At 31.1% G+C, this 19,199-nt stretch overlaps 3 protein-coding genes across 7 annotated transcripts; 1 reads left to right on the forward strand and 2 right to left on the reverse strand.

Annotated features, from left to right (window-relative positions):
* Positions 1–6,112: 6,112 nt before the first annotated feature.
* On the reverse strand, positions 6,113–8,378 carry LOC732637 (Lea protein). 2 transcript variants are annotated; one of them, XM_041010935.1, is made up of 3 exons: positions 7,024–8,378; positions 6,608–6,667; positions 6,468–6,522 (listed from the first exon to the last, which is right to left on the reverse strand). In XM_041010935.1, exons 1-2 carry the CDS (start codon positions 8,252–8,254, stop codon positions 6,636–6,638), a joined length of 1,263 nt encoding a protein of 420 aa, XP_040866869.1. In that variant the 5' UTR covers positions 8,255–8,378; the 3' UTR covers positions 6,468–6,522; positions 6,608–6,635. The 2 variants fall into 2 exon arrangements, with proteins under 2 accessions (NP_001238201.1, XP_040866869.1); NM_001251272.1 differs by lacking the exon at positions 6,608–6,667 and having other exon boundaries at positions 6,113–6,522; positions 7,024–8,361.
* A 1,399-nt stretch (positions 8,379–9,777) lies between these two features.
* LOC100809446 (uncharacterized) lies at positions 9,778–14,693 on the reverse strand. 4 transcript variants are annotated; one of them, XM_041011317.1, is made up of 5 exons: positions 14,251–14,693; positions 13,740–13,910; positions 13,558–13,603; positions 11,322–13,237; positions 9,778–10,303 (listed from the first exon to the last, which is right to left on the reverse strand). In XM_041011317.1, exons 3-4 carry the CDS (start codon positions 13,569–13,571, stop codon positions 11,341–11,343), a joined length of 1,911 nt encoding a protein of 636 aa, XP_040867251.1. In that variant the 5' UTR covers positions 13,572–13,603; positions 13,740–13,910; positions 14,251–14,693; the 3' UTR covers positions 9,778–10,303; positions 11,322–11,340. The 4 variants fall into 4 exon arrangements, with proteins under 4 accessions (XP_040867251.1, XP_003550981.1, XP_014625535.1 ...); XM_003550933.5 differs by having other exon boundaries at positions 13,558–13,910; positions 14,251–14,692; XM_014770049.3 differs by lacking the exon at positions 14,251–14,693 and having other exon boundaries at positions 13,565–13,603; positions 13,740–13,881.
* Positions 14,256–18,648, forward strand: LOC100775575 (tRNA pseudouridine synthase A 1). The gene is made up of 7 exons (XM_006601341.3): positions 14,256–14,378; positions 16,184–16,267; positions 16,477–16,585; positions 17,372–17,511; positions 17,590–17,952; positions 18,100–18,162; positions 18,268–18,648. Exons 1-7 carry the CDS (start codon positions 14,256–14,258, stop codon positions 18,508–18,510), a joined length of 1,125 nt encoding a protein of 374 aa, XP_006601404.1. The 3' UTR covers positions 18,511–18,648.
* Positions 18,649–19,199: the final 551 nt, after the last annotated feature.

Raw genomic sequence — 19,199 nt, forward strand, 5'->3', positions numbered from 1 at the left:
AAATCCCTAACAAGTTAATTAATATTTTTATTGTATATTTATTAATTTATATGTACTAATGTTTAATATTATAGATGTATCAATTTACTAGTATTTAATAAGATTTAATGTATAATTTATTATCTTACATTCTTAAATTTATTAATATTCACTATTACTGCCATATGTTAATAAATTGATATTAATAAATAAAAAAATTTATCATCATAAAATAAACTATTTGTACAGTATATAATTGAATTTATATTTATCAATAATAATTTTTTATTATTATTACAAATAATTAAATAATAATAAATGATAATTGAAAAATACTAATACATTAATAGAAATATAATAATAGTATTAAATATTAGTACACATAAGTTAATAAATATATAATAATAATTGTAAAATATGATTCACTATTCAATGTTAATAAATATATAAATTTTTAAATTTAAATTAATAATTATAATTAATTTTTATTTATACTTTAATAACTTATACTTTATTATTAAAATCCCAAAATTCTTTATTAATAATTTTTTTTATCAAAAATACAACAAACGAGTTAGAGAGGCATTTTTTCTCCAATAATGTGATATAACTGTGATGTATTTGTTATTCTTCCTGTGAAATTAGTTCATTCAAGAACAAACTTTATGTTAATAATATAATGTTAAGAAAATATAATGTATTATATTCCTTAGTTGTCTTTTTCCTTTTTTGTTTTCTCTGTCTATCCTTTCAATTTGTGTTACTGTTCTGGCTTTTGTATTCTGTGGAAAAAAAAAACAAACAAAGCAGCTAAACCAAACGTTTTTCTTTTCGTTTCGACCTTTCCTTTAAGCAAAAAAGCTTATAAATCTTTGTTTGCTTGTCTTGGTGGTTTCCGAGATTTTGTTTAGATGCATTCTTATAATCATTAAATGGGACCCTCGGACATTTCCTTGTGTCCGAGTGAAATTTCTTCATTTTTTCGGAAAGTAGACATTTCCAAAAATCAAATAAATAATATTTTGTCGGAGACTCACCTTTCCTAACGTCGAATAATTAGATTTTTCTGGGTAATTATTTTTTAAAGCCAATTGATGTGTTATTAAAACACTCGGTTAACCGATAAGTTATTAAATTTGATATCCTTAATCAAAATCTTGAATTCAAGTATACTAAATGAAAAAGCATAATTGAGAAAAAATATTTTAATAAAATTAATCAGTCAGTAATCAGTAAAATAAATGGATACATTATACTAACAGGAGTAAAGTTTTTTTTATATAACATCCTAGTGAATTACACATAAAAGAGAAAAATTCAAAAATTATACATATATGAGATTGTGCACTGGATCATGCTTTAAAAGAATTAATTAATATTATTTTTATTAACAAAATATATTTATTTTTTAGTAGACCATTATTTAAGAATTTTGTAATTAAATGTGTTTGACTTAAATTAGTTATAAAATTAGTTATAAAATGGATGAATTTGTGGAGAAGTTTCAAAAAAACATAAGAGTGAATATTAATCATATTGAAAAGTCTTATGTTATTTTTTAAGAAATAATCATTAATCTTAAAGTAATAAAGATCTTATAAAAAAAATTGACGGATGAAAAGTTTTAATTAACAAGGATATTAAGAGAAATATTATATAAAATATCTTAATGTACAAGCAATTAATAATAGACAATCACGACATGCTACATTTTAACTATTCTTTTTTAGTATGATACTTAAATTTAACACTTTACGTTTAAGAAAAAACAATTTCTTAATTATCGGAACAAGTAAATATTGACTATAATAATAATTAGTAAACAAAGTACATTCTCTATGGTTGACCACTGCATGGTCATTTGCTCCATAAAGCAGAGGCATTTTCTTCCGATCATGTAATTTGCTCCATAAATTTCTAGAGAAAAAAATTAAACACTCGTATGTATTTTTTATGTTTTGAAATTTAATTAATAATTAACTTATATTTTTTTTTATCAATAATAGCACTTTAAGGATATTTTTTGAATTTTTTTTCATTCTAAATATATATGTACAGATATAGTAAAGTATATTATATGTTGATTAATTGGAAATGAATGTACTTTGATTTCTATATATTTAAGAAATTTTTAAGAAACTGTAAATTAAATACCTAAACTTTAAAACTGTAAGGTTGAAAATACAAAATAAAAAAATATGAAAATGTAATCTCAAGAATAAAAAAATGAAATATAACTTCAATAAATTAAAAAATCCAAAAAGATTACTTCTAAATATTGGTTTTAAATTTTTAATCCTCATAAAGTTTTATATATTTGAGTTCTTATATTTTTTAATATATATATATATATATATATATATATATATATATATATATATATATATATATATATATAAATACTATTTCATAATATTTTAAAAGGTAAAAAGATATTTTACCCTTAATAACTTTATTATATAATCCTCAATTATATGTGACCAGCTAGGAAGCAGCGCACAATGCACATGCGCCACATTACTGTGAAATTTATTTATTTTTTGTAACTGTAGATAAACGTTTTAGTTTTAGTCGTTAAATAATTATATATAATACACTACTTTAATTTAATAATATCAGCCATCGGGTTTTTTGTCTTTTCCATTTGGCTATGCATGGGCACTGAATCCTTTGCATTTCTTTTTTTTTTTAACAAATCGTTTCAGGGGTGATATGTGGTAGCAATACAGTTATACAGATACAGGGATTCCTTATGTATGATGGGCAATGATGGGTAAGAGAAAGGGATCACTATATTATGTAACTTAGTCATTTTTTTTTATAAAAAAAAACACTAATATTGATTATTATTTTATTAGTGAGAGGAATTTAAAGATACAATTTCTTTCTCTTTAGTTCTCCTACTAGGTCAATTTTATAATTATTTAACTTAGTCATACATGTTGCTCTTGTATTTGCCACTTATACTTTTTCTTTAATTTCTTTTTTAGTGATAAAAAAACAGAATTGACTTTTCAGAACCTTGTATATATATTTTCATTATATAATCATAACAAATGATAAGTGAACATTAGTACAAAATGGTCTTTTATGATGTTGGTTCAACAACGATTTTACAAAAATTGATGTCGGTTCAAAATATAGTGGTATTTTTTATAATTATAATTTCCTCAAAATCGTTTTGAAAACGCACTATGACATCACAAAACTTGTGTTTTAAAAAATCGTCTTCTAATGGAATGTGTTTTCTCTTTTCATTTTCACGCAATCTCTCTTCTTGAATCCTCTTAGTGTCTCTCTCTCACTCGCACCCTCTCACATTTTGTAAAAGTGCAAAGCCCTCATCGTTGTATTGTTGTCGCCTCTACCACATCGTGACGCTCACGTAGCCCTCTTGTGCTTGACTTCTTCTTTCTGTGCACTCTTTCACTTTATATGGTCGTCGTCAGAGTTGTATCTTTCCTTCTCCTTTTGTTTTCACTCTCTCACTTTCACTCCCATCCGTCGTCGCCGTCGAATCTCCCTTCAATTTGAACCATTGTCAGCAACATGGCCACCAAGGAACATAAGCTCTTGTCTAAACTCTCATTTTGAATCCCTTCTCCCCCGAATCTCCCTTCTTCTTCTCATTTTTCTTCTTCTATGTTTGTTATTCTGTAAAGCATTTCTGATTTTTCTTTTCATGGTAGATTTAGGGTTAAAAAAACTAGATTTAGTGTTGGAAGCACTAGATTCGAGGTCAAAACAACAAATTTGACATTAAGACAACCAAATCAGGGGAGTAGTGGTGTGTGCACAAAGCTCTTGGTATGGATCTTCAAGTTTGTGAAATAGGGAAGACCCCATCTTATATTGGTGTCATTCTTTTTATGATGTTTATTTTCTCAAGATAATGAGCATGGATCTTTTTTTTTCACTAGATGTTAATTTTCTCAACGTGGGTATGATATATGGTGAGAGTCCATTTAAGGGAATTTTTTATTCAAGGTCCCTTCTTTATTAGTTTAAGTCTTTCTCAATTTACGCAAAGACTACCATAGAAAAACCATTTATGATTTTACTAATTTGTAAAGCTCAAGCCTTTTAGAATTTTAGATAAGAAAAGTTTATAATTTTATTATTTTTATTTGATATGTACTAATGGTATGTATTATATTATATGATGCAAGATATTGATAGAAAGGATGTTTCTCTTAGCAAGTTTAAAGGGAATATTTTATTGATTGTCAATCATGCTTCACAATGGTACGAATTATGCACTTTTCAAGGAAGATATGTAGCTCAATATGTGTTATGGAGCCTTATTTTCTTTAAATTTCCCAATTTTTAATGTAAAAAATGAAAATCAAATAAGCTGTAGCTTAAAATTTAGAGTCAAATTTTCTTAGTTTCTTGTCAGTTATGATACCATTGAACTAATTTCCTTCATATGATAGTGGTTTGACATCATCAAATTATTGGAAGCTATCATGCTTGCATGAAAAATATGAGAATCAAGGTATGTTATGCATAGAGGATGGTTATTTGTGTATCTTCTTAATACTTTTGAGTATGAATTGGTCATGTTTTACTTGGTGTTTGCACATGTATCTTCTTACCATTTTCTTCCCCTACCACCAACTTTATTATTCTATTAACCTAGTTGTTGTCCTGTTTTATAGTTGAACCAACCATGTTATAAAGTTATACACGTGATCCATGGTAGTAGCATCACGTCTCTACCTCACCCCTAATAGCCACTAGAGACCTCTAGCTGTGAAAAGCAAAAAAATCTTGCCTCTCATGATGGCGTGGCGAGTATTGCACTATTGCCTGAACACCACTTGTTTCTCAAGGTCTTGACTCTTGTTGAGTGATCCATGTGTTAAAAATCTACACGATATCTCGGAACTCATATATTATGTTTACTTGCCTTTCTGGAAGGGAGAAGAAATTATTATATTAGGTGGGTTTTTTTATCACTATTTATTTATGGTTCCTATTAATAAATAATAATGATATAAGATGCTTATATTTTATAAATTATATAAAAAAAATATTTAATTTTGTATCTCGAGAAATCAAAAGAGACTATAATTATTCAACATCACTTAATAATTTCTTACAAGGCATGATGCAACTGGCCGTAGAAGGGACAAATCATATATGACTCTTCAGGCTCCCTTTACTTTCATACACGAATACCATGCTGTAACGAATAACAATATTCTTACTGTAATTTTTGTTTGTGCTTTTTTATATTTTATTTCTCTACATATTTTCTCAACACATACCTCCTTTTATCTTATATATATATATATATATATATATATATATATATATATATATATATATATATATATCTTTAATTCCTAACTTTGTTCTGAGAATACAAAATTATTGTGAGACATTTATGAAGAAATAGCATTACTTTGCTGCAGATATCTCAATGAATTGTGAGTGGTTGACCCTAACAAAATATAAAAACACTTTTATGGCTTGGATGTAGATTTCCTTGATATAAAGCAATTTATCGTTTAAGTTTCTAAATTTAGAAGTTTGAATCTTTTCGTATTAATTATTGAATAATTAAAGACCTATGATTAATTATTCAATATATTAGAGAAAAATATGTAAGTTCTAGAAAAAAATAGACCACAAAAATCACACAAAACACACATTTCATATTTCGGAAGTCCAATACATATTTTTTTTTGGAACCCAAGTCCAATACATTTTGGATTACACTTTCCGGGTGCAAGTAGCTTTAGCCCAGAATATGTTACCAATTCAAATAGTTTTCAAATGTGCTTGTGCTTTCATGCCTATCCCACTGACATTAGGCTCAAGATTCATTAAGATGGATCTCAAATAGTTTCTTTTTCTTTACAAAAAATATTTTTTAGAATAAGAAATATTATAGAAACTAATTTTTAAATATGCATCCTAATATTATAGAAACTTATTATTGTTTTTCTTTCCAACACAAATTCATGTGTGACGTTATTTATAACATTCTCTATAACTCCTGAACTTTCATATCACATTCACACAATGCCTCCTCTGCCATTCGCAGGAAGTGAAGATTAAACTTTAAAGCGCTAAATACACATCATACATTCATATGATATGTCTCCAATTCAGCTAGATGGATCCTACAAATTGGGCACTTTATTCAGAGAAATGACATGCTGAGTATCTATTATATTTTAACTATACATAAAGAAAACATCATATTCAATACAAAATATTCCAACCTCGACTATGTAGTTGCTAATATATCAGACCACACCCCGTACATAACACAAAGACGGACACTCCCTTATATATATACGCACACAATATTATTTCTGGCAGAATTGGACAACTATTGTGGCATAATTAAAAGGTACAAAGTGATTAAAAACCGTCTCAATTCTCAAAGCTCAGCATCCCGGTGTTGTCCACCTAATTTGTCTTTCAGCTCTTGTGATTTTTGCTTTGCAGCCTTTGCAATGTCACTAGCCTTCTCTGCTGCTGCATCCTTCATTTCTCTGGCCTTCTCTGTACTGTATTGACCAGCCTCTGCACATCATACATCAATAAATTAAACTAGCATTACCATAACTTGATTTTATTCTTAAAATACTTTACCCTTTTGATTTAATACCTCACTTAAAACTTAAGGCATCTTTATATCATACTGAGATAAAGGGTGTCATCCGAATATCTGTATATGCCGTACATGTTATAAGTTATTTGCTATGTGAAACCTTTTGAAACATAGGACCAAACATTAAGGGTGTGTTTGATTTAATCAAAAACTGTTTTTATTTTAAAATAATATAAAAAGCTCATGCCTCATCACATGTAGCACCATTTACATTCTAGATGAGCAGCATCTTAAAAGGGCAAACGTTATATCGATTGCTGACTAGTAACTAGCATTAAAGTATTTTAGCAACAAAAATTTAATGCGAAAAATTGAAAAAGAAATCAAGCCCTTAAGTGAGTCAAAAATGGTTTTTGTCTATAGTATGTATTGCTTGTGCAATGCAGAAATGTTTCTAAAGTTAGTGTACAAACCAGATGCAATGTCTTGGAGTTTTTCCTTGGTTCTCTGAGCAGTGTCACTGGCGTAGTCTTTGGTCTTCCGAGCCATGTCATTGGCATGATCAGAAGCCTCTTTGCTTCTCTTGGTGGCATCACCAGCATACTCTTTGGTCCTCTGAGCCGCATCACTAGCATATTCAGAAGCCTCTTTGCTTTTCTGAGCAGCATCACCAACATAGTCTTTGGTCTTCTGAGCCGTCTCACTGGCATAATCAGAAGCTTCTTTGCTCTTGTGAGAAGCATCACCAGCATAATCTTTGCTCTTGTGCGCTGCATCATTTGCATAATCTTTGATATTCTGTACAGCATCACCCGCATAATCTTTGCTCTTTTGAGCATAATCTTTGGCATTCTGTGCTACATCACCCGCATATTCTTTGCTCTTTTGAGCACCATCACTTGCATGGTCCTTGGTCCTCTGCGCAGCATCACTTGCATAGTCCTTGGTCTTCTGCGCAGCACCACTGGCATAGTCCTTGGTCTTCTGCGCACCACCACTGGCATAGTCCTTGGTCTTCTGCGCAGCATAATCCTTAGTCTTTTTTGCAGCATCAGTTGCATCACTTGCATAATCCTTGGTCTTCTGAGCAGCATAATCTTTAGTCTTTTTTGCAGCATCAGTTGCATCACTTGCATAGTCCTTAGTCTTCTGAGTAGCATAATCTTTGGTCTTCTGTGCTGCATCAGTGGCATAATCCATGGTCTTCTGAGCAGCATCACCAACATATTCTTTGGTCTTTTGTGCAGCATCACCGACATAGCCCTTTGATTTCTGAGCAGCATCACCGGCATAGTCCTTTGATGTCTGTGCAGTGTCACCGGCATAGTCCTTGGTTTTCTGAGCAGTGTCACCGGCATAGTCCTTGGTTTTCTGAGCAGTGTCACCGGCATAGTCCTTTGATTTCTGAGCAGCATCACCGGCATAGTCAGAGACTTTCTTAGTGGTGGATTCTTGATCATGTTTGAAGCCAAGACCTTCAGTGAGTTTCTCTTTAGCCCATTCTGTCCATGACTCTGCGGCTTCTTTCCCATCTTTACCAGTTTCCATGGCCTTGTTCGCAGTTTGTGTTGTCTTGGCTTTAGCCTCCTGAAAATCGTGACCTTCCTCTTTGGTTGAAGGCATGTGGCCAACACTAGTGCAGTTACAGTTCATGGCAAACAACATCATCGCTATCACCAAAACCGAAACCACCCTCGAAGCCATGATATTTATATGAAAGGCTCAAATAAAGAAGTGTGTAAGGTGTGTTGAAAAAGTAAACGATATAGAGAAGTTTGTTAGATTGAACAACAAACGAAATACAATGCAAGTGTGGTGGTGGAGGTTGATTTTGATTGGGGTGGTTTTTATAAGGGAGTGGAGTGAGTTGATGAACATGGGGGGTGTGATGCATGCAACGTGGCTTAGTTACAAAATATGTCAAATTTTACGTGTCAGTTGAAGAAAGAAAGGTATCAAACTGCATGTCATCATTTGGTTCTTATGCTGAGTTTTCCGAGTTTGCACGTGTCAATTCCCGGATGGAACAGGGATGCACCGAGTAAAAGGATTGTAGATTGGAATTGGATGGATAACTAGTTCTTTTCTGGCTGCTTCTTGTACTCTCTAATCTCTATATTGCTTTTGCTTCTTTTTATTTTTTTCCTTGCCACCGCCAAAGAACTAGAACTAGAATTCCATTTGAGAATGCAAAAAGCCTCCAATGTTCTGTCTTATCGAGTTAACATTGCTTTCTTGCTTCTCCCATTAATGATAAATTATAGAAATGCATGACAACCAGCTTATTTTCCGTTTCAAATTTGTATTAAAAACACCTTTTTTTTAATACACTTTTATTACTATTCAAGTGTATTAGAAATTATAAATAATTTTTATGTAAACTTTACTCCACATTTAATAAACTTTATTAATGATTTTTAATAATGAGTATGTACTAGATTGAGTGTGTTATAAAATGTGTTCTTCAAACTAGTAATATACTACTTAATGTTTCCTAATTTCTTTTGTAAATGAAAAATGGATTAAAAATATGTCAATTGTTTACAAGTTGCTTATTGAATCATGGCACGACCCAGTCAGCTTACATCACGAATCAAACTGAAACTACGACATAAATAATAATCAGAATATCGCCAAGGTGGAACACTATTTTTCACTGGAAAAGAAAGTCAAAAGCAAATAAATATTAAAAAAAATTCAATTTTTCATTGTTTGAAAAAGAGAAATTCCCAAATTGACATGTCAAGAGATCTCTCCTTTTTATTTTTAGTTTCTTAAATTATAAAATAATGAGAAAAAAATGATAAATAATTTAATTTACAAAAATGATAAATTTAATCCATGAATTTTATCTTGCTACCATTTTAGTCTCAAGAACTAAAGAAAACACAAATGAGTCCCAAAATTTTGTAGGATTTCATTTAAGTCCCTGAAGTTAAATCTTTTTTTCTCTTTGGTCCCTTAACTTGAGTTCCCAAACTAGGAACCAGAATGAAAAAAAAAAAAGAGATTAATGCCAGAACTTAAATGGAATCCTAAAAAAATTCAGGAAATTACTTGAATTTCCTTACTTTTAAACAGTAAGATATGAAATTAGAGACTAAATTGATCGTTTGCTCTATTTGGGCTGAAATCAAATCTACACCTGTTTGATAAATTTGCCTCGCGAAACAGAGAAAGGAAATCATATGAAAATACCTTTAAATATCATTAAGAAAGAGCTATAATGATTATAAATTTTGCATTCAGTGAGGTATGCAAAAGACACTTCACATAAGCACTCTTACAGCTTGTATTGTATGCAACATGTATCTAGATGTCTTCCACCGGTCATGATGAAGTTAAGGAGGCATCTCCTATAATGGCTCCATAAGAAAATCACAAGCCAAGGTAACATCCAAGTTAAGGAGGCATCTAGTTCTTTAGCCAAGAACTAGATTCCATTAAATAAATAGAAAATCGTAACAAGGAAAGCCTACTCTGAGAACTCTTGGTTTCTGTTCTATCTTAACAAAATATATACACTTCTCAAGACCAAGTAATTTGTTCCCTGGCAAATAACATTGGATAGGGCAAAAGGAGAAAAACTGACTAACTAACTAACTAATATCGCAATTTGATAATCTCTAGATCATCAGCACAAGAATTTTGGAGATCTGAATCAAATCCTATGCAGCCACTAAAATATATCTCAATTCTGTACTGTTGTTGGAAATAGCTCAGAGATGTGCATTTTGATTAAAAAACGATTCCCTGTGCAAACAAATGTTTCAGATTTCTTGTATCAGTTACTGGTAAAAATAACCATATAATTCCAAATAAGCAGCTATGGATGATTAAACAGTTCACACAGATTCAATGTTTTAAGAAGGCATCAGACATACTATTATGTAAAAGATTAGAATGCATGACATGCTGACATATGACATCACTGATGAAACACAAACTCTTGCTGTTGAGGTGTATAAAGGCTTTCATGAAAACAATCCAACAGATAGAATCCCCTATCCTTGATTAAGAACAAGTGTAAGGATTCTAAGTTCAACTGTGATTGGCTCATTAAAGACATTCATAATTAACAATAAAAATTCATGAGTGTCTTAAACAAAACATACAAAATTAAGGATTTCAGAATTCTCAAATTGCAAATTTACCATTATTAAAATGCAAATAAAAATAATGTTTTCTAAACTTCAAAATTCAACCAATTAGGACGAAGAAATTAAGAATTGGTTATATACTCTTTGAGCCTTTTCTTGTTGGGTTAGAATCATAGTTGTGCTTCAATTTGTTTTTATCATCACTATATAGAGTGAATCTCCGCTTCTTCTTTTTTTTCTCTTATGCAAAAGGGAGGGTATCCCTACTGTTTTCTAGGGTGTGGTAACAATCACAGGGAAGACTGCTGGAAGAGTCAGACATATTCTCACTTGAGGCTGGATAGATGCGATTGCTTATGTAAGGCTATGTTTGTATTAGATTTTCTTGAATGCTGACAAGCATTCATGGGAAAGAGAAATTTTCTCCTACTCATAAAGGCTAAGGGTTGGAAGTGTCTAAGTGCTTTAGAAAGAATGTGGAAGTGGCATCGCAGTAGAAGTCCAAACCAAATAGGCTATAACAAGTTAGAAAGGCCTAAAAAACCACATGAATCCAATCCAATAATTTTATGCGAAAATCTAGCTAGGCAACAAAATACACGCCCAAAAGTCATACATTGTTTAGAGAACCAAGTGCGTGCACAAAGAAAGAGAGAGAGATAACTTCTTACTATGTTGTTAATTGTGATACTATGATAGTTTGCATGTCTTCCTATTGTGGCCAAGTCCCTTGCACTTACTGCACTGAAGCTGACGTTTAATTATGTCTATTGATTCAACTTGCTTCATTTTTGGCCGACCTGGAGGGCGCTTTGTTGGTGGAGGGGTTACCATAACTAAAGAAGTAGATTCACCCTGGACTGGTGGTTTGTCAACATTTGGCACAGGGTGAATAGATTCTGCATATGTTAATCGATAATTCTCAACTGTGAAGTATCTCGAACAATAATCATATGGGCTCCTACCAACACATTCAAACACAGCAATGGCATGACAGCAGGGCACACCAGTAAGTTGCCATCCCTTGCAGCTACAATCCCAATTATCAATGTCAACAATATCCACAGATTCTCCACGGACCTCAAATGTGCTACCTTGTGAGAACAATACTTGAAGTGAAGGAGCAACTAATGTTTCCTTTTGGAGTAATTCCTCCTTGGATGGTGTCAACTTTGTCATCCATTGATTAGATTCTACTCGTCGTGTATAAATTGTTTCCATCATCTTACCTCGTAATGCATCAATCATTTGAGTAATTGGCAATTCATGTGCCTCTGACACCCAACTGTAGAATTGCTGTCCAAAATTTGATGAAAGAAGATTGTACCTTGCCCCATTAAAGAATGCATTTGCCCAGTGCTCTGGCTCGCTTTGTATGACCCAATCATAGGCTTCAGGAGAAATACCTTTAATATTCTCAACACTACGTTCAAAAGTCTCCAATTTGGGCGCATAAGCAGCAGCATAAAAATCATTAACCATGAAACGTCTGGCCTCATGAGAAAATTGTCCCTTCAAGTCCTTGTTCAATTTCTCAGCAAGGTGGCGTAAACAATAGCTGTGGTAGCATTTTTCAAATACATCAGACAATGATTTTTTTAAGCCATTCTGAAAATCTGCAACAAATGTGATCTTCTCGGATGTTGATGTTGCTAACTTCAGTTCCTGTAGAAACCAGCGCCAGTTGTCTTCAGTCTCAGTGTCTACAACTGCAAAAGCTACAGGAAAAATGCCATCATTTCCATCCACAGCAGTTGCAGCCAATAACTCCCCTTGGTACTTTGAGTTTAAAGGAGTTGTGTCAAGGAAAATGAGAGGGCGACAGCCAAGCTGGAAACCAGATGTTGAGGCATGAAATGCTACAAAGAGACGATGGAAACTTGAGTCCTCTTTAGTTGTGAATGTTGCAAAACTCCCTGGATTGGTCTCTTTTATCTTCTCACAGAACAATGGTAACTGAGTATATGCCTCTATGTAGGAGCCTTGAAGCTGCTCTCTAGCAATTTCTTTTGCACGCCATGCTTGAGAATAATTTAACTGAATCCCATACTCCCGTTTTATGTCATCAGCTATATCCTTTGGCTTGTAATTAGGTGAATCTTTCAATTTCTCTTTTATAATACTTCCCACCCAACCCCTAGTTGCTCGATACCCAGCTTTAACGGCAGATCCTTCACAAGTATGATCGCAGTGCATTTTCTTAATGCAAATCAACTGAGTGGTTGACAACCTTGATGCATATACTCTCCAAGGACAGCCTTGAGATTTACATTTGACTGTGACACGATGACTATCATTTTTCTTATATTTGTAAGCAAACCCATGAGCAATAGAGTATTTATGCAAAGCTTCTCGAAATTCACTAAAACTATTGAACCTTTGGTCCACACCAGTGATGGTATTTTCCCACTGCTGTGCAGCTTTACGATGATTGTCATCATTGCCCCCAGAACAAATAGAACGTACATGGACTTCATTAGCTACATCTACCACCTCTACCTGATCCATGCATTGGACAGCATCAACAATGACATCAATAGGAGCAACAACAGGTACAGTGGCTTCCGACACAGTTGTCCTGCTTGACCTGCAATAACAAGTTTTCTATAAGATTTTCAAAATAATGCCCAAGTAAATGCATATGGATCTAAAATATCCTATGGCCATTCATATTTGGTCAAAGACATGGCATCTCAATTATGTAGGTCACATCTTCAACTTTAGACAACAGGAAAATATGATATTCCGAAGATGTATGACTCTTAATCATCATATCCAAGCAGCAGTTTCTACATTTTGGCCAAATTACGGGCAAATTAAACTACATAAATAATAAATGTCTGTTATTATCAAGGGAAGCCTATGAAACAAAATGAACAATAAGCAAACAGAACTTGTAATAACTACCTACTACCAGGCATGTTGGAATTGTTATTTCGAGCAGCTCCTTCCTCTGACATAACAAACACATCAACCGTGTTAGCATCTCCGAGGAAATTGACCATGCGCTGCAAATCCTTGTCTTTTGACACTGTAATAAGTGTTTTCTTGTTGCCAGGAAGGAAGTACTTGATAATTATCGTACTTACATTGCAATTGAACATTTCTGCTATCTCTGACTTAAAATCACTCAAACTTGTCTGCTGATCAATGTCTATTGCATAGGCATCTCCCCCACTGTATGACAACGATCCTTCCTTATCAGTCACAAACTCACCCCCTGATTGACATATAGCTATAACTTTCCTCGTAGCCATTACCTACCAAGTAGCAACATATAATTTTTTATTTTATACAAGTGTGAAATTGCAACTGTGATAATTCAAAGTTAAATTTCAGAAGCGAAATACACATTAAACAAACACAACAAAGTCTACCATAGAAATTTTAGATAAAAATTAAATCTTTATAACCAAAAAATAAATAAAAATTTAACGGTGCCCACATGAGAAACCTATGATTTGGAGAAAAGAAAAAACGTTGATTGATGGAAGAAAAAAATTATTTTGATAGGGGGAAGGCAGAAGAGTGGTGGCAGAAATGTAATTGAAGGGAAATATGGAAGAAAACCCTAAACCAGAAGAAGAAAAAGATAGGAACCTAAAATGCAGAATGGAAGGTGCAATTGTTGGAATGCAGAGATGATGAGAGGGAACCAATCGGAGGGAGAAAGCTCTGTCCTTTTGTGTTTACGCCCCAAATTCTGTGAAACCTGCCTCTACGACGACGTATTGACAATGTCACTTCACTTTCACCTTTCTGATTTGCACAAAACCACCACTCCACTTCTTCTTCTTTTTTCTTTTTTTTTTTTATCGCTACCATTCTACCCTTAATTTTTAAATTAAATTAATATTTGATCATTTTAATTACTAAATAATTTTATTGAATTTTTTTAATATATAAGAATTAAACATAGTACCATAGGTTTACAAACATGATACCAACTTAATAATTTTATTGAATTAACTATAAATCTTCAGTGAAATAGTATTCAATTAACTCAAATTATTTTTTATTAAAATAATTAAATATTCTTATTTTAATTTATTGAGTCATTTAAGCTGTCCCATATATATTAGAATAGCTATATTGAATGAAACTGTTTTAACTTTTTATCTCTTATTCTTTATATATATATATATATATATATATATAAAAGTTTATCTCTCATTTTTCAACATAAGCGTTTTAAATATTTTTTGTTAAACTTTTCTAAAAAAATATTTTTTTCAAGATAATTACAAAAATGATTTTTTATCAGATTTTACTTATCTGACGATGAATTGGAGAATTAAGATATTTTTTAACAAGACTATATTTAGATTTTTTTTCAACATGTCATCTTCTTTTAATTTGTCCTCTTACCTTTTTAAAATCTATCATTTTCAACCCTTCTAACTTAAAATTTACTATTTTTAACTAAACGGTTTAATTTTAAGTTCTTATCTCTTTTAGTTTATCATTTTCATTATCCTTAGCTATAACTTGAATTTTAATATTTTACTATTTTATAAATAATTGAAAATAACAATATATGATAATATAAATTTTTAATCATATATCTAAAATATAAATTATATGTTCAAATATATATATATATATATATGTATTTATTGTAAATTTTAATTATAATATAATTTATATATTTAAAAGTATTTTTTTATTATATTAAAATTTTAGTTGTATAAAAAACTATATTCTACAAAATGCACATGCTTAAATGTTAGTTTTTAATCCAATCTTATGTTTTACAAATTTTAATCTGCTAATGAATATGTCACACATATAAGATATTAAAACAAAGCTGCTATTAATCGCCTGAACCATTTTTTTATTATTAAAAAGGGTTTAGTTTTAAGTTCTTATCAGTTTTAATTTATCATTTTTAATATCTTTAGTTCTAACTTAAATTTAAATATATTTTTTTAAAAAATCAATAATGAAAATAATAATATATCACAATATAAATTATTTATTATACATTTAAAATATAATCTGTATGTTAACAAGTATTTGTTTATTATAGATTTTAATTATAACATATTTTATATATTTAGAAGTATTTGTCTATTATAATTTATAAACTATAAAATTTCAGTTATATAAAATAAATATCTCTTTATACAATACCCATGTTTAACTATCAGTTTTTAAGCGAATACAAACCTATGTTCTACACACATTAATCTAAATACATTTCAAAGTTTAGGAATATTTCACACATAAAACATATAGTAAAGAAAAAACTAGTTGGTCTTGTAATTATTCAATAGACAACGTGAACCGTTATTAGTTAAATTAGTCAATAAAAACATAAATTATTTGAAATTTTTTAATTAAGTTTTTAAATTAAAAATATATATAATTAAATACTTGATCTTGTAATTTTTTTTTTCAATTGAGTTTGATGCTTTAGAATTTTTATAATCGTAAAAATTTAAGTCATCATAAATTTCTAAAAAGTCATTTTTTTTACAAAATTAAATACTCCTGTGTCTAATTATAATTTTTTTTTTCATTTATCTTATAGACCCGTTGGAGCAACCAACCAACAAGACAGGACTGGTTTATTTGCAGGCTAAAATGGATCCGATTGTTTCATACGCAGATTGTGGTTAGTATTGACAAAAGTAAAATGGATAATGAAGAAAAAGAGTGTTGATTTTGTGAGAGATGATGAGTTATGCAATAGGAGCACTTGTTGTTCCGTCTCCAACTCCCCTACCTTTTGTATTACATTATCTCTCTCTTCTCTTCTTACTCTTTCTATGTATTCTTCCCTTTTGTCTCATCATCATGACACTTTTCTTTCGTCGATTTTAGTTGAATTCCACTGCTCCAGTGGAAGTGGAACATGGTCATGGTGTGAAGCCCATTCAAGATTGGTATAAGTGGCGCCTCGTTTTGGCTTATGATGGAACCAAATACGCAGGTTTTCTTCTCTTTTTTAATTTTCACACTCTGCCCTTTCCTTTTCATCTATAAAGCTCTTTACTTTCTCAAACATTCTCACCTGGGTCTGTCGTTATCTATATCTTTCTCAAACATGCTTTGAGTGTTTCTTTAATTTTTCTCTTTTTGGTTCTATAGCTGTTGTACTAACACCGCAATTTCAATGAATTGATGAAACTGCTTTGTTTATTAAGATATGGTAAATTTAGGCTCTGAATGCTGTAGCTCTTTTGCATTGTTGCATATATTCAATTTTCAGTTGCTTTGATGAGTCTTAAACATTGTGCCTATCGTTTAGGGTGATCAACTTAATAAACTGAGCATATTGTGATTATAATCATGAGATCAGAAATTTATAAATTTTATAGTTCTATTTTCTATCTGTTAGGCTGATTTGGCTAAACCTTATCAAAATCCACGTTGGAAATGGTTCAGAGTCCCAAATTATGAAATGATTTTTTGTGCTTAATGTAATGATAGTTAGTGTACTTTAAGGAATAAACCTCCATTTTCTTCCCAAGATTGTAAAACATGAATCACTTGAGTCATGACTGACTTTACAAAATCCTCAATTTAGTCCCTGACTGTTGCAAAAAGTCTTTCAGTCCCTATTCACTTCATTTTCTAACAGTAAAATTGCACTTTTTGTCTTAACTCTTAAGGCTTTTTAGAAAGGTGCATTTTTCCAGTATTAATAGTAAAAGTATAGTTTAATAATGGAATTTCTTCTGTTTTGCCTATATCTTGAATGATGATCATATTTCAGGTTGGCAATATCAGCAGTCTCCCCCTACTGTACAATGTACTTTGGAGAAAGCTTTAACTCGAGCAACAAAGCTTCAAAGGAAGGATTTCTGTTTGGTTGGTGCGAGCAGGACCGATGCAGGAGTTCATGCTTGGGGTCAGGTCTGACTTTGTTCCTTTTATGTGGCTTCAACTTTCAAGTGACAACCATCAGAAATTTATAACTTACTGTGTCTGCAGGTTGCTCATTTTTTTACACCTTTTAACTATGACAACTTGGAAGAACTTCATGCAGCTTTGAACGGTCTTCTTCCTACTGATATTCGAGTTAGAGAGATCAGCCCTGCATCAGCTGAATTCCACGCTCGATTTTCTGCCATAAGTAAGATTTACCATTACAAGATATACAATGATGCCATCATGGATCCATTCCAACGGCACTTTGCTTACCATAGTGTGTATAAACTCAATAGCGCTGTTATGAGAGAAGCTGCAAAATATTTTGTTGGGAAGCATGATTTCTCTGCCTTTGCCAATGCATCCAACAATGATGGGGTACCGGATCCAGTGAAGCATGTATTCCGATTTGATTTGAAAGAAATGGTATGTAACTAGTTCTAAGTCAAGTTTCTTCCACTACCATCATCATAAGTATTGTGCACTGTATTTGCCCTATTTGTATCTTCTTTCTTTATTCTCTGTGAAGACTTCAAAGCTTAAAAGGCTGATTACTTCAATTTTCTTGCTTAGGGAGCTCTTTTGCAAATAGAAGTTGAAGGCTCAGGTTTCTTATATAGACAAGTCCGAAACATGGTAAATAGTCTTGTTCCTAAATAATCTAAAATATTATTATGCAGTTGCAAAATTACTGTATAGTTGTTCCACTTTTGCAATGAACATCTATGTTTGCTTTTCTAGGTGGCTTTGTTGCTTCAAATTGGTAGGGAAGCTATACCTCCTGACATTGTTCCACATATTCTGGCGAGTCGAGATCGAAAGGAGCTTGCAAAATACTCCTTGTCTGCCCCTCCTCATGGCCTTTGTCTTGTTTCTATCAACTATAATGAAAGTCACCTGTTGCCTCCACCGGGGTGTCCCCCTGCAAACAGTTTTGGTAGGCATCATACCATAAGGAAATGCAAGGTTCCATTCTTTTTGTAATATAGGCAGCAAAACAAACAATCTAGGTATCTTAGGACTGATTCTTTTTACATTTAGATTTTAAGGTTGTTTCAACTTCAAAGATGTAATTAGATTGAAGTACTCTATTTGTTTGATTCAAATATGCAGTTAAGTGAAGTTACCGGTATTTTACTACATTTTTATGTTAAGTAAAACATTAAATCATTAATTCAGTCCTCTAAATTAACACCACCAATCAATTTGATCCACAATACTACCCAAAACACAAATTTAGTACATAGCTTTGAAAACCTTAAATCAATTAATTTAATTTGTACTCGAAAGTTTTTAAGTTAGCTTATTAAATTATAAGTATTTCATAAAATTATCTATTAAAATAGTTGAAAAATATAAAATAACAAATGAATATATTTATATGATATTTTTATATAAATTATAATTTAATTTTATGGATAAAATTTTTTTTTGAGCTGCTATAATTTTTTAATTAATTTTAAATCCTTTTAGTTTTTTTATTTATAGATGAATTATTTTTATTTTTCTACTATTAATCTTATATTATATCTAAAAATATTTTTAATCAAGTTTAAAATGAAGTAAAAAAAGTATGGAATTAAGTAATTATTATATTTTTACTTTGTTAATTAAAGTAGCAATTAAAATAAATCATCTATTATAAAATTATTAAAAAAAAATAGTAACATATA

Source organism: Glycine max, chromosome 17 (assembly GCF_000004515.6).
Source record: "Glycine max cultivar Williams 82 chromosome 17, Glycine_max_v4.0, whole genome shotgun sequence".
Classification (NCBI taxonomy): domain Eukaryota; kingdom Viridiplantae; phylum Streptophyta; class Magnoliopsida; order Fabales; family Fabaceae; genus Glycine; species Glycine max.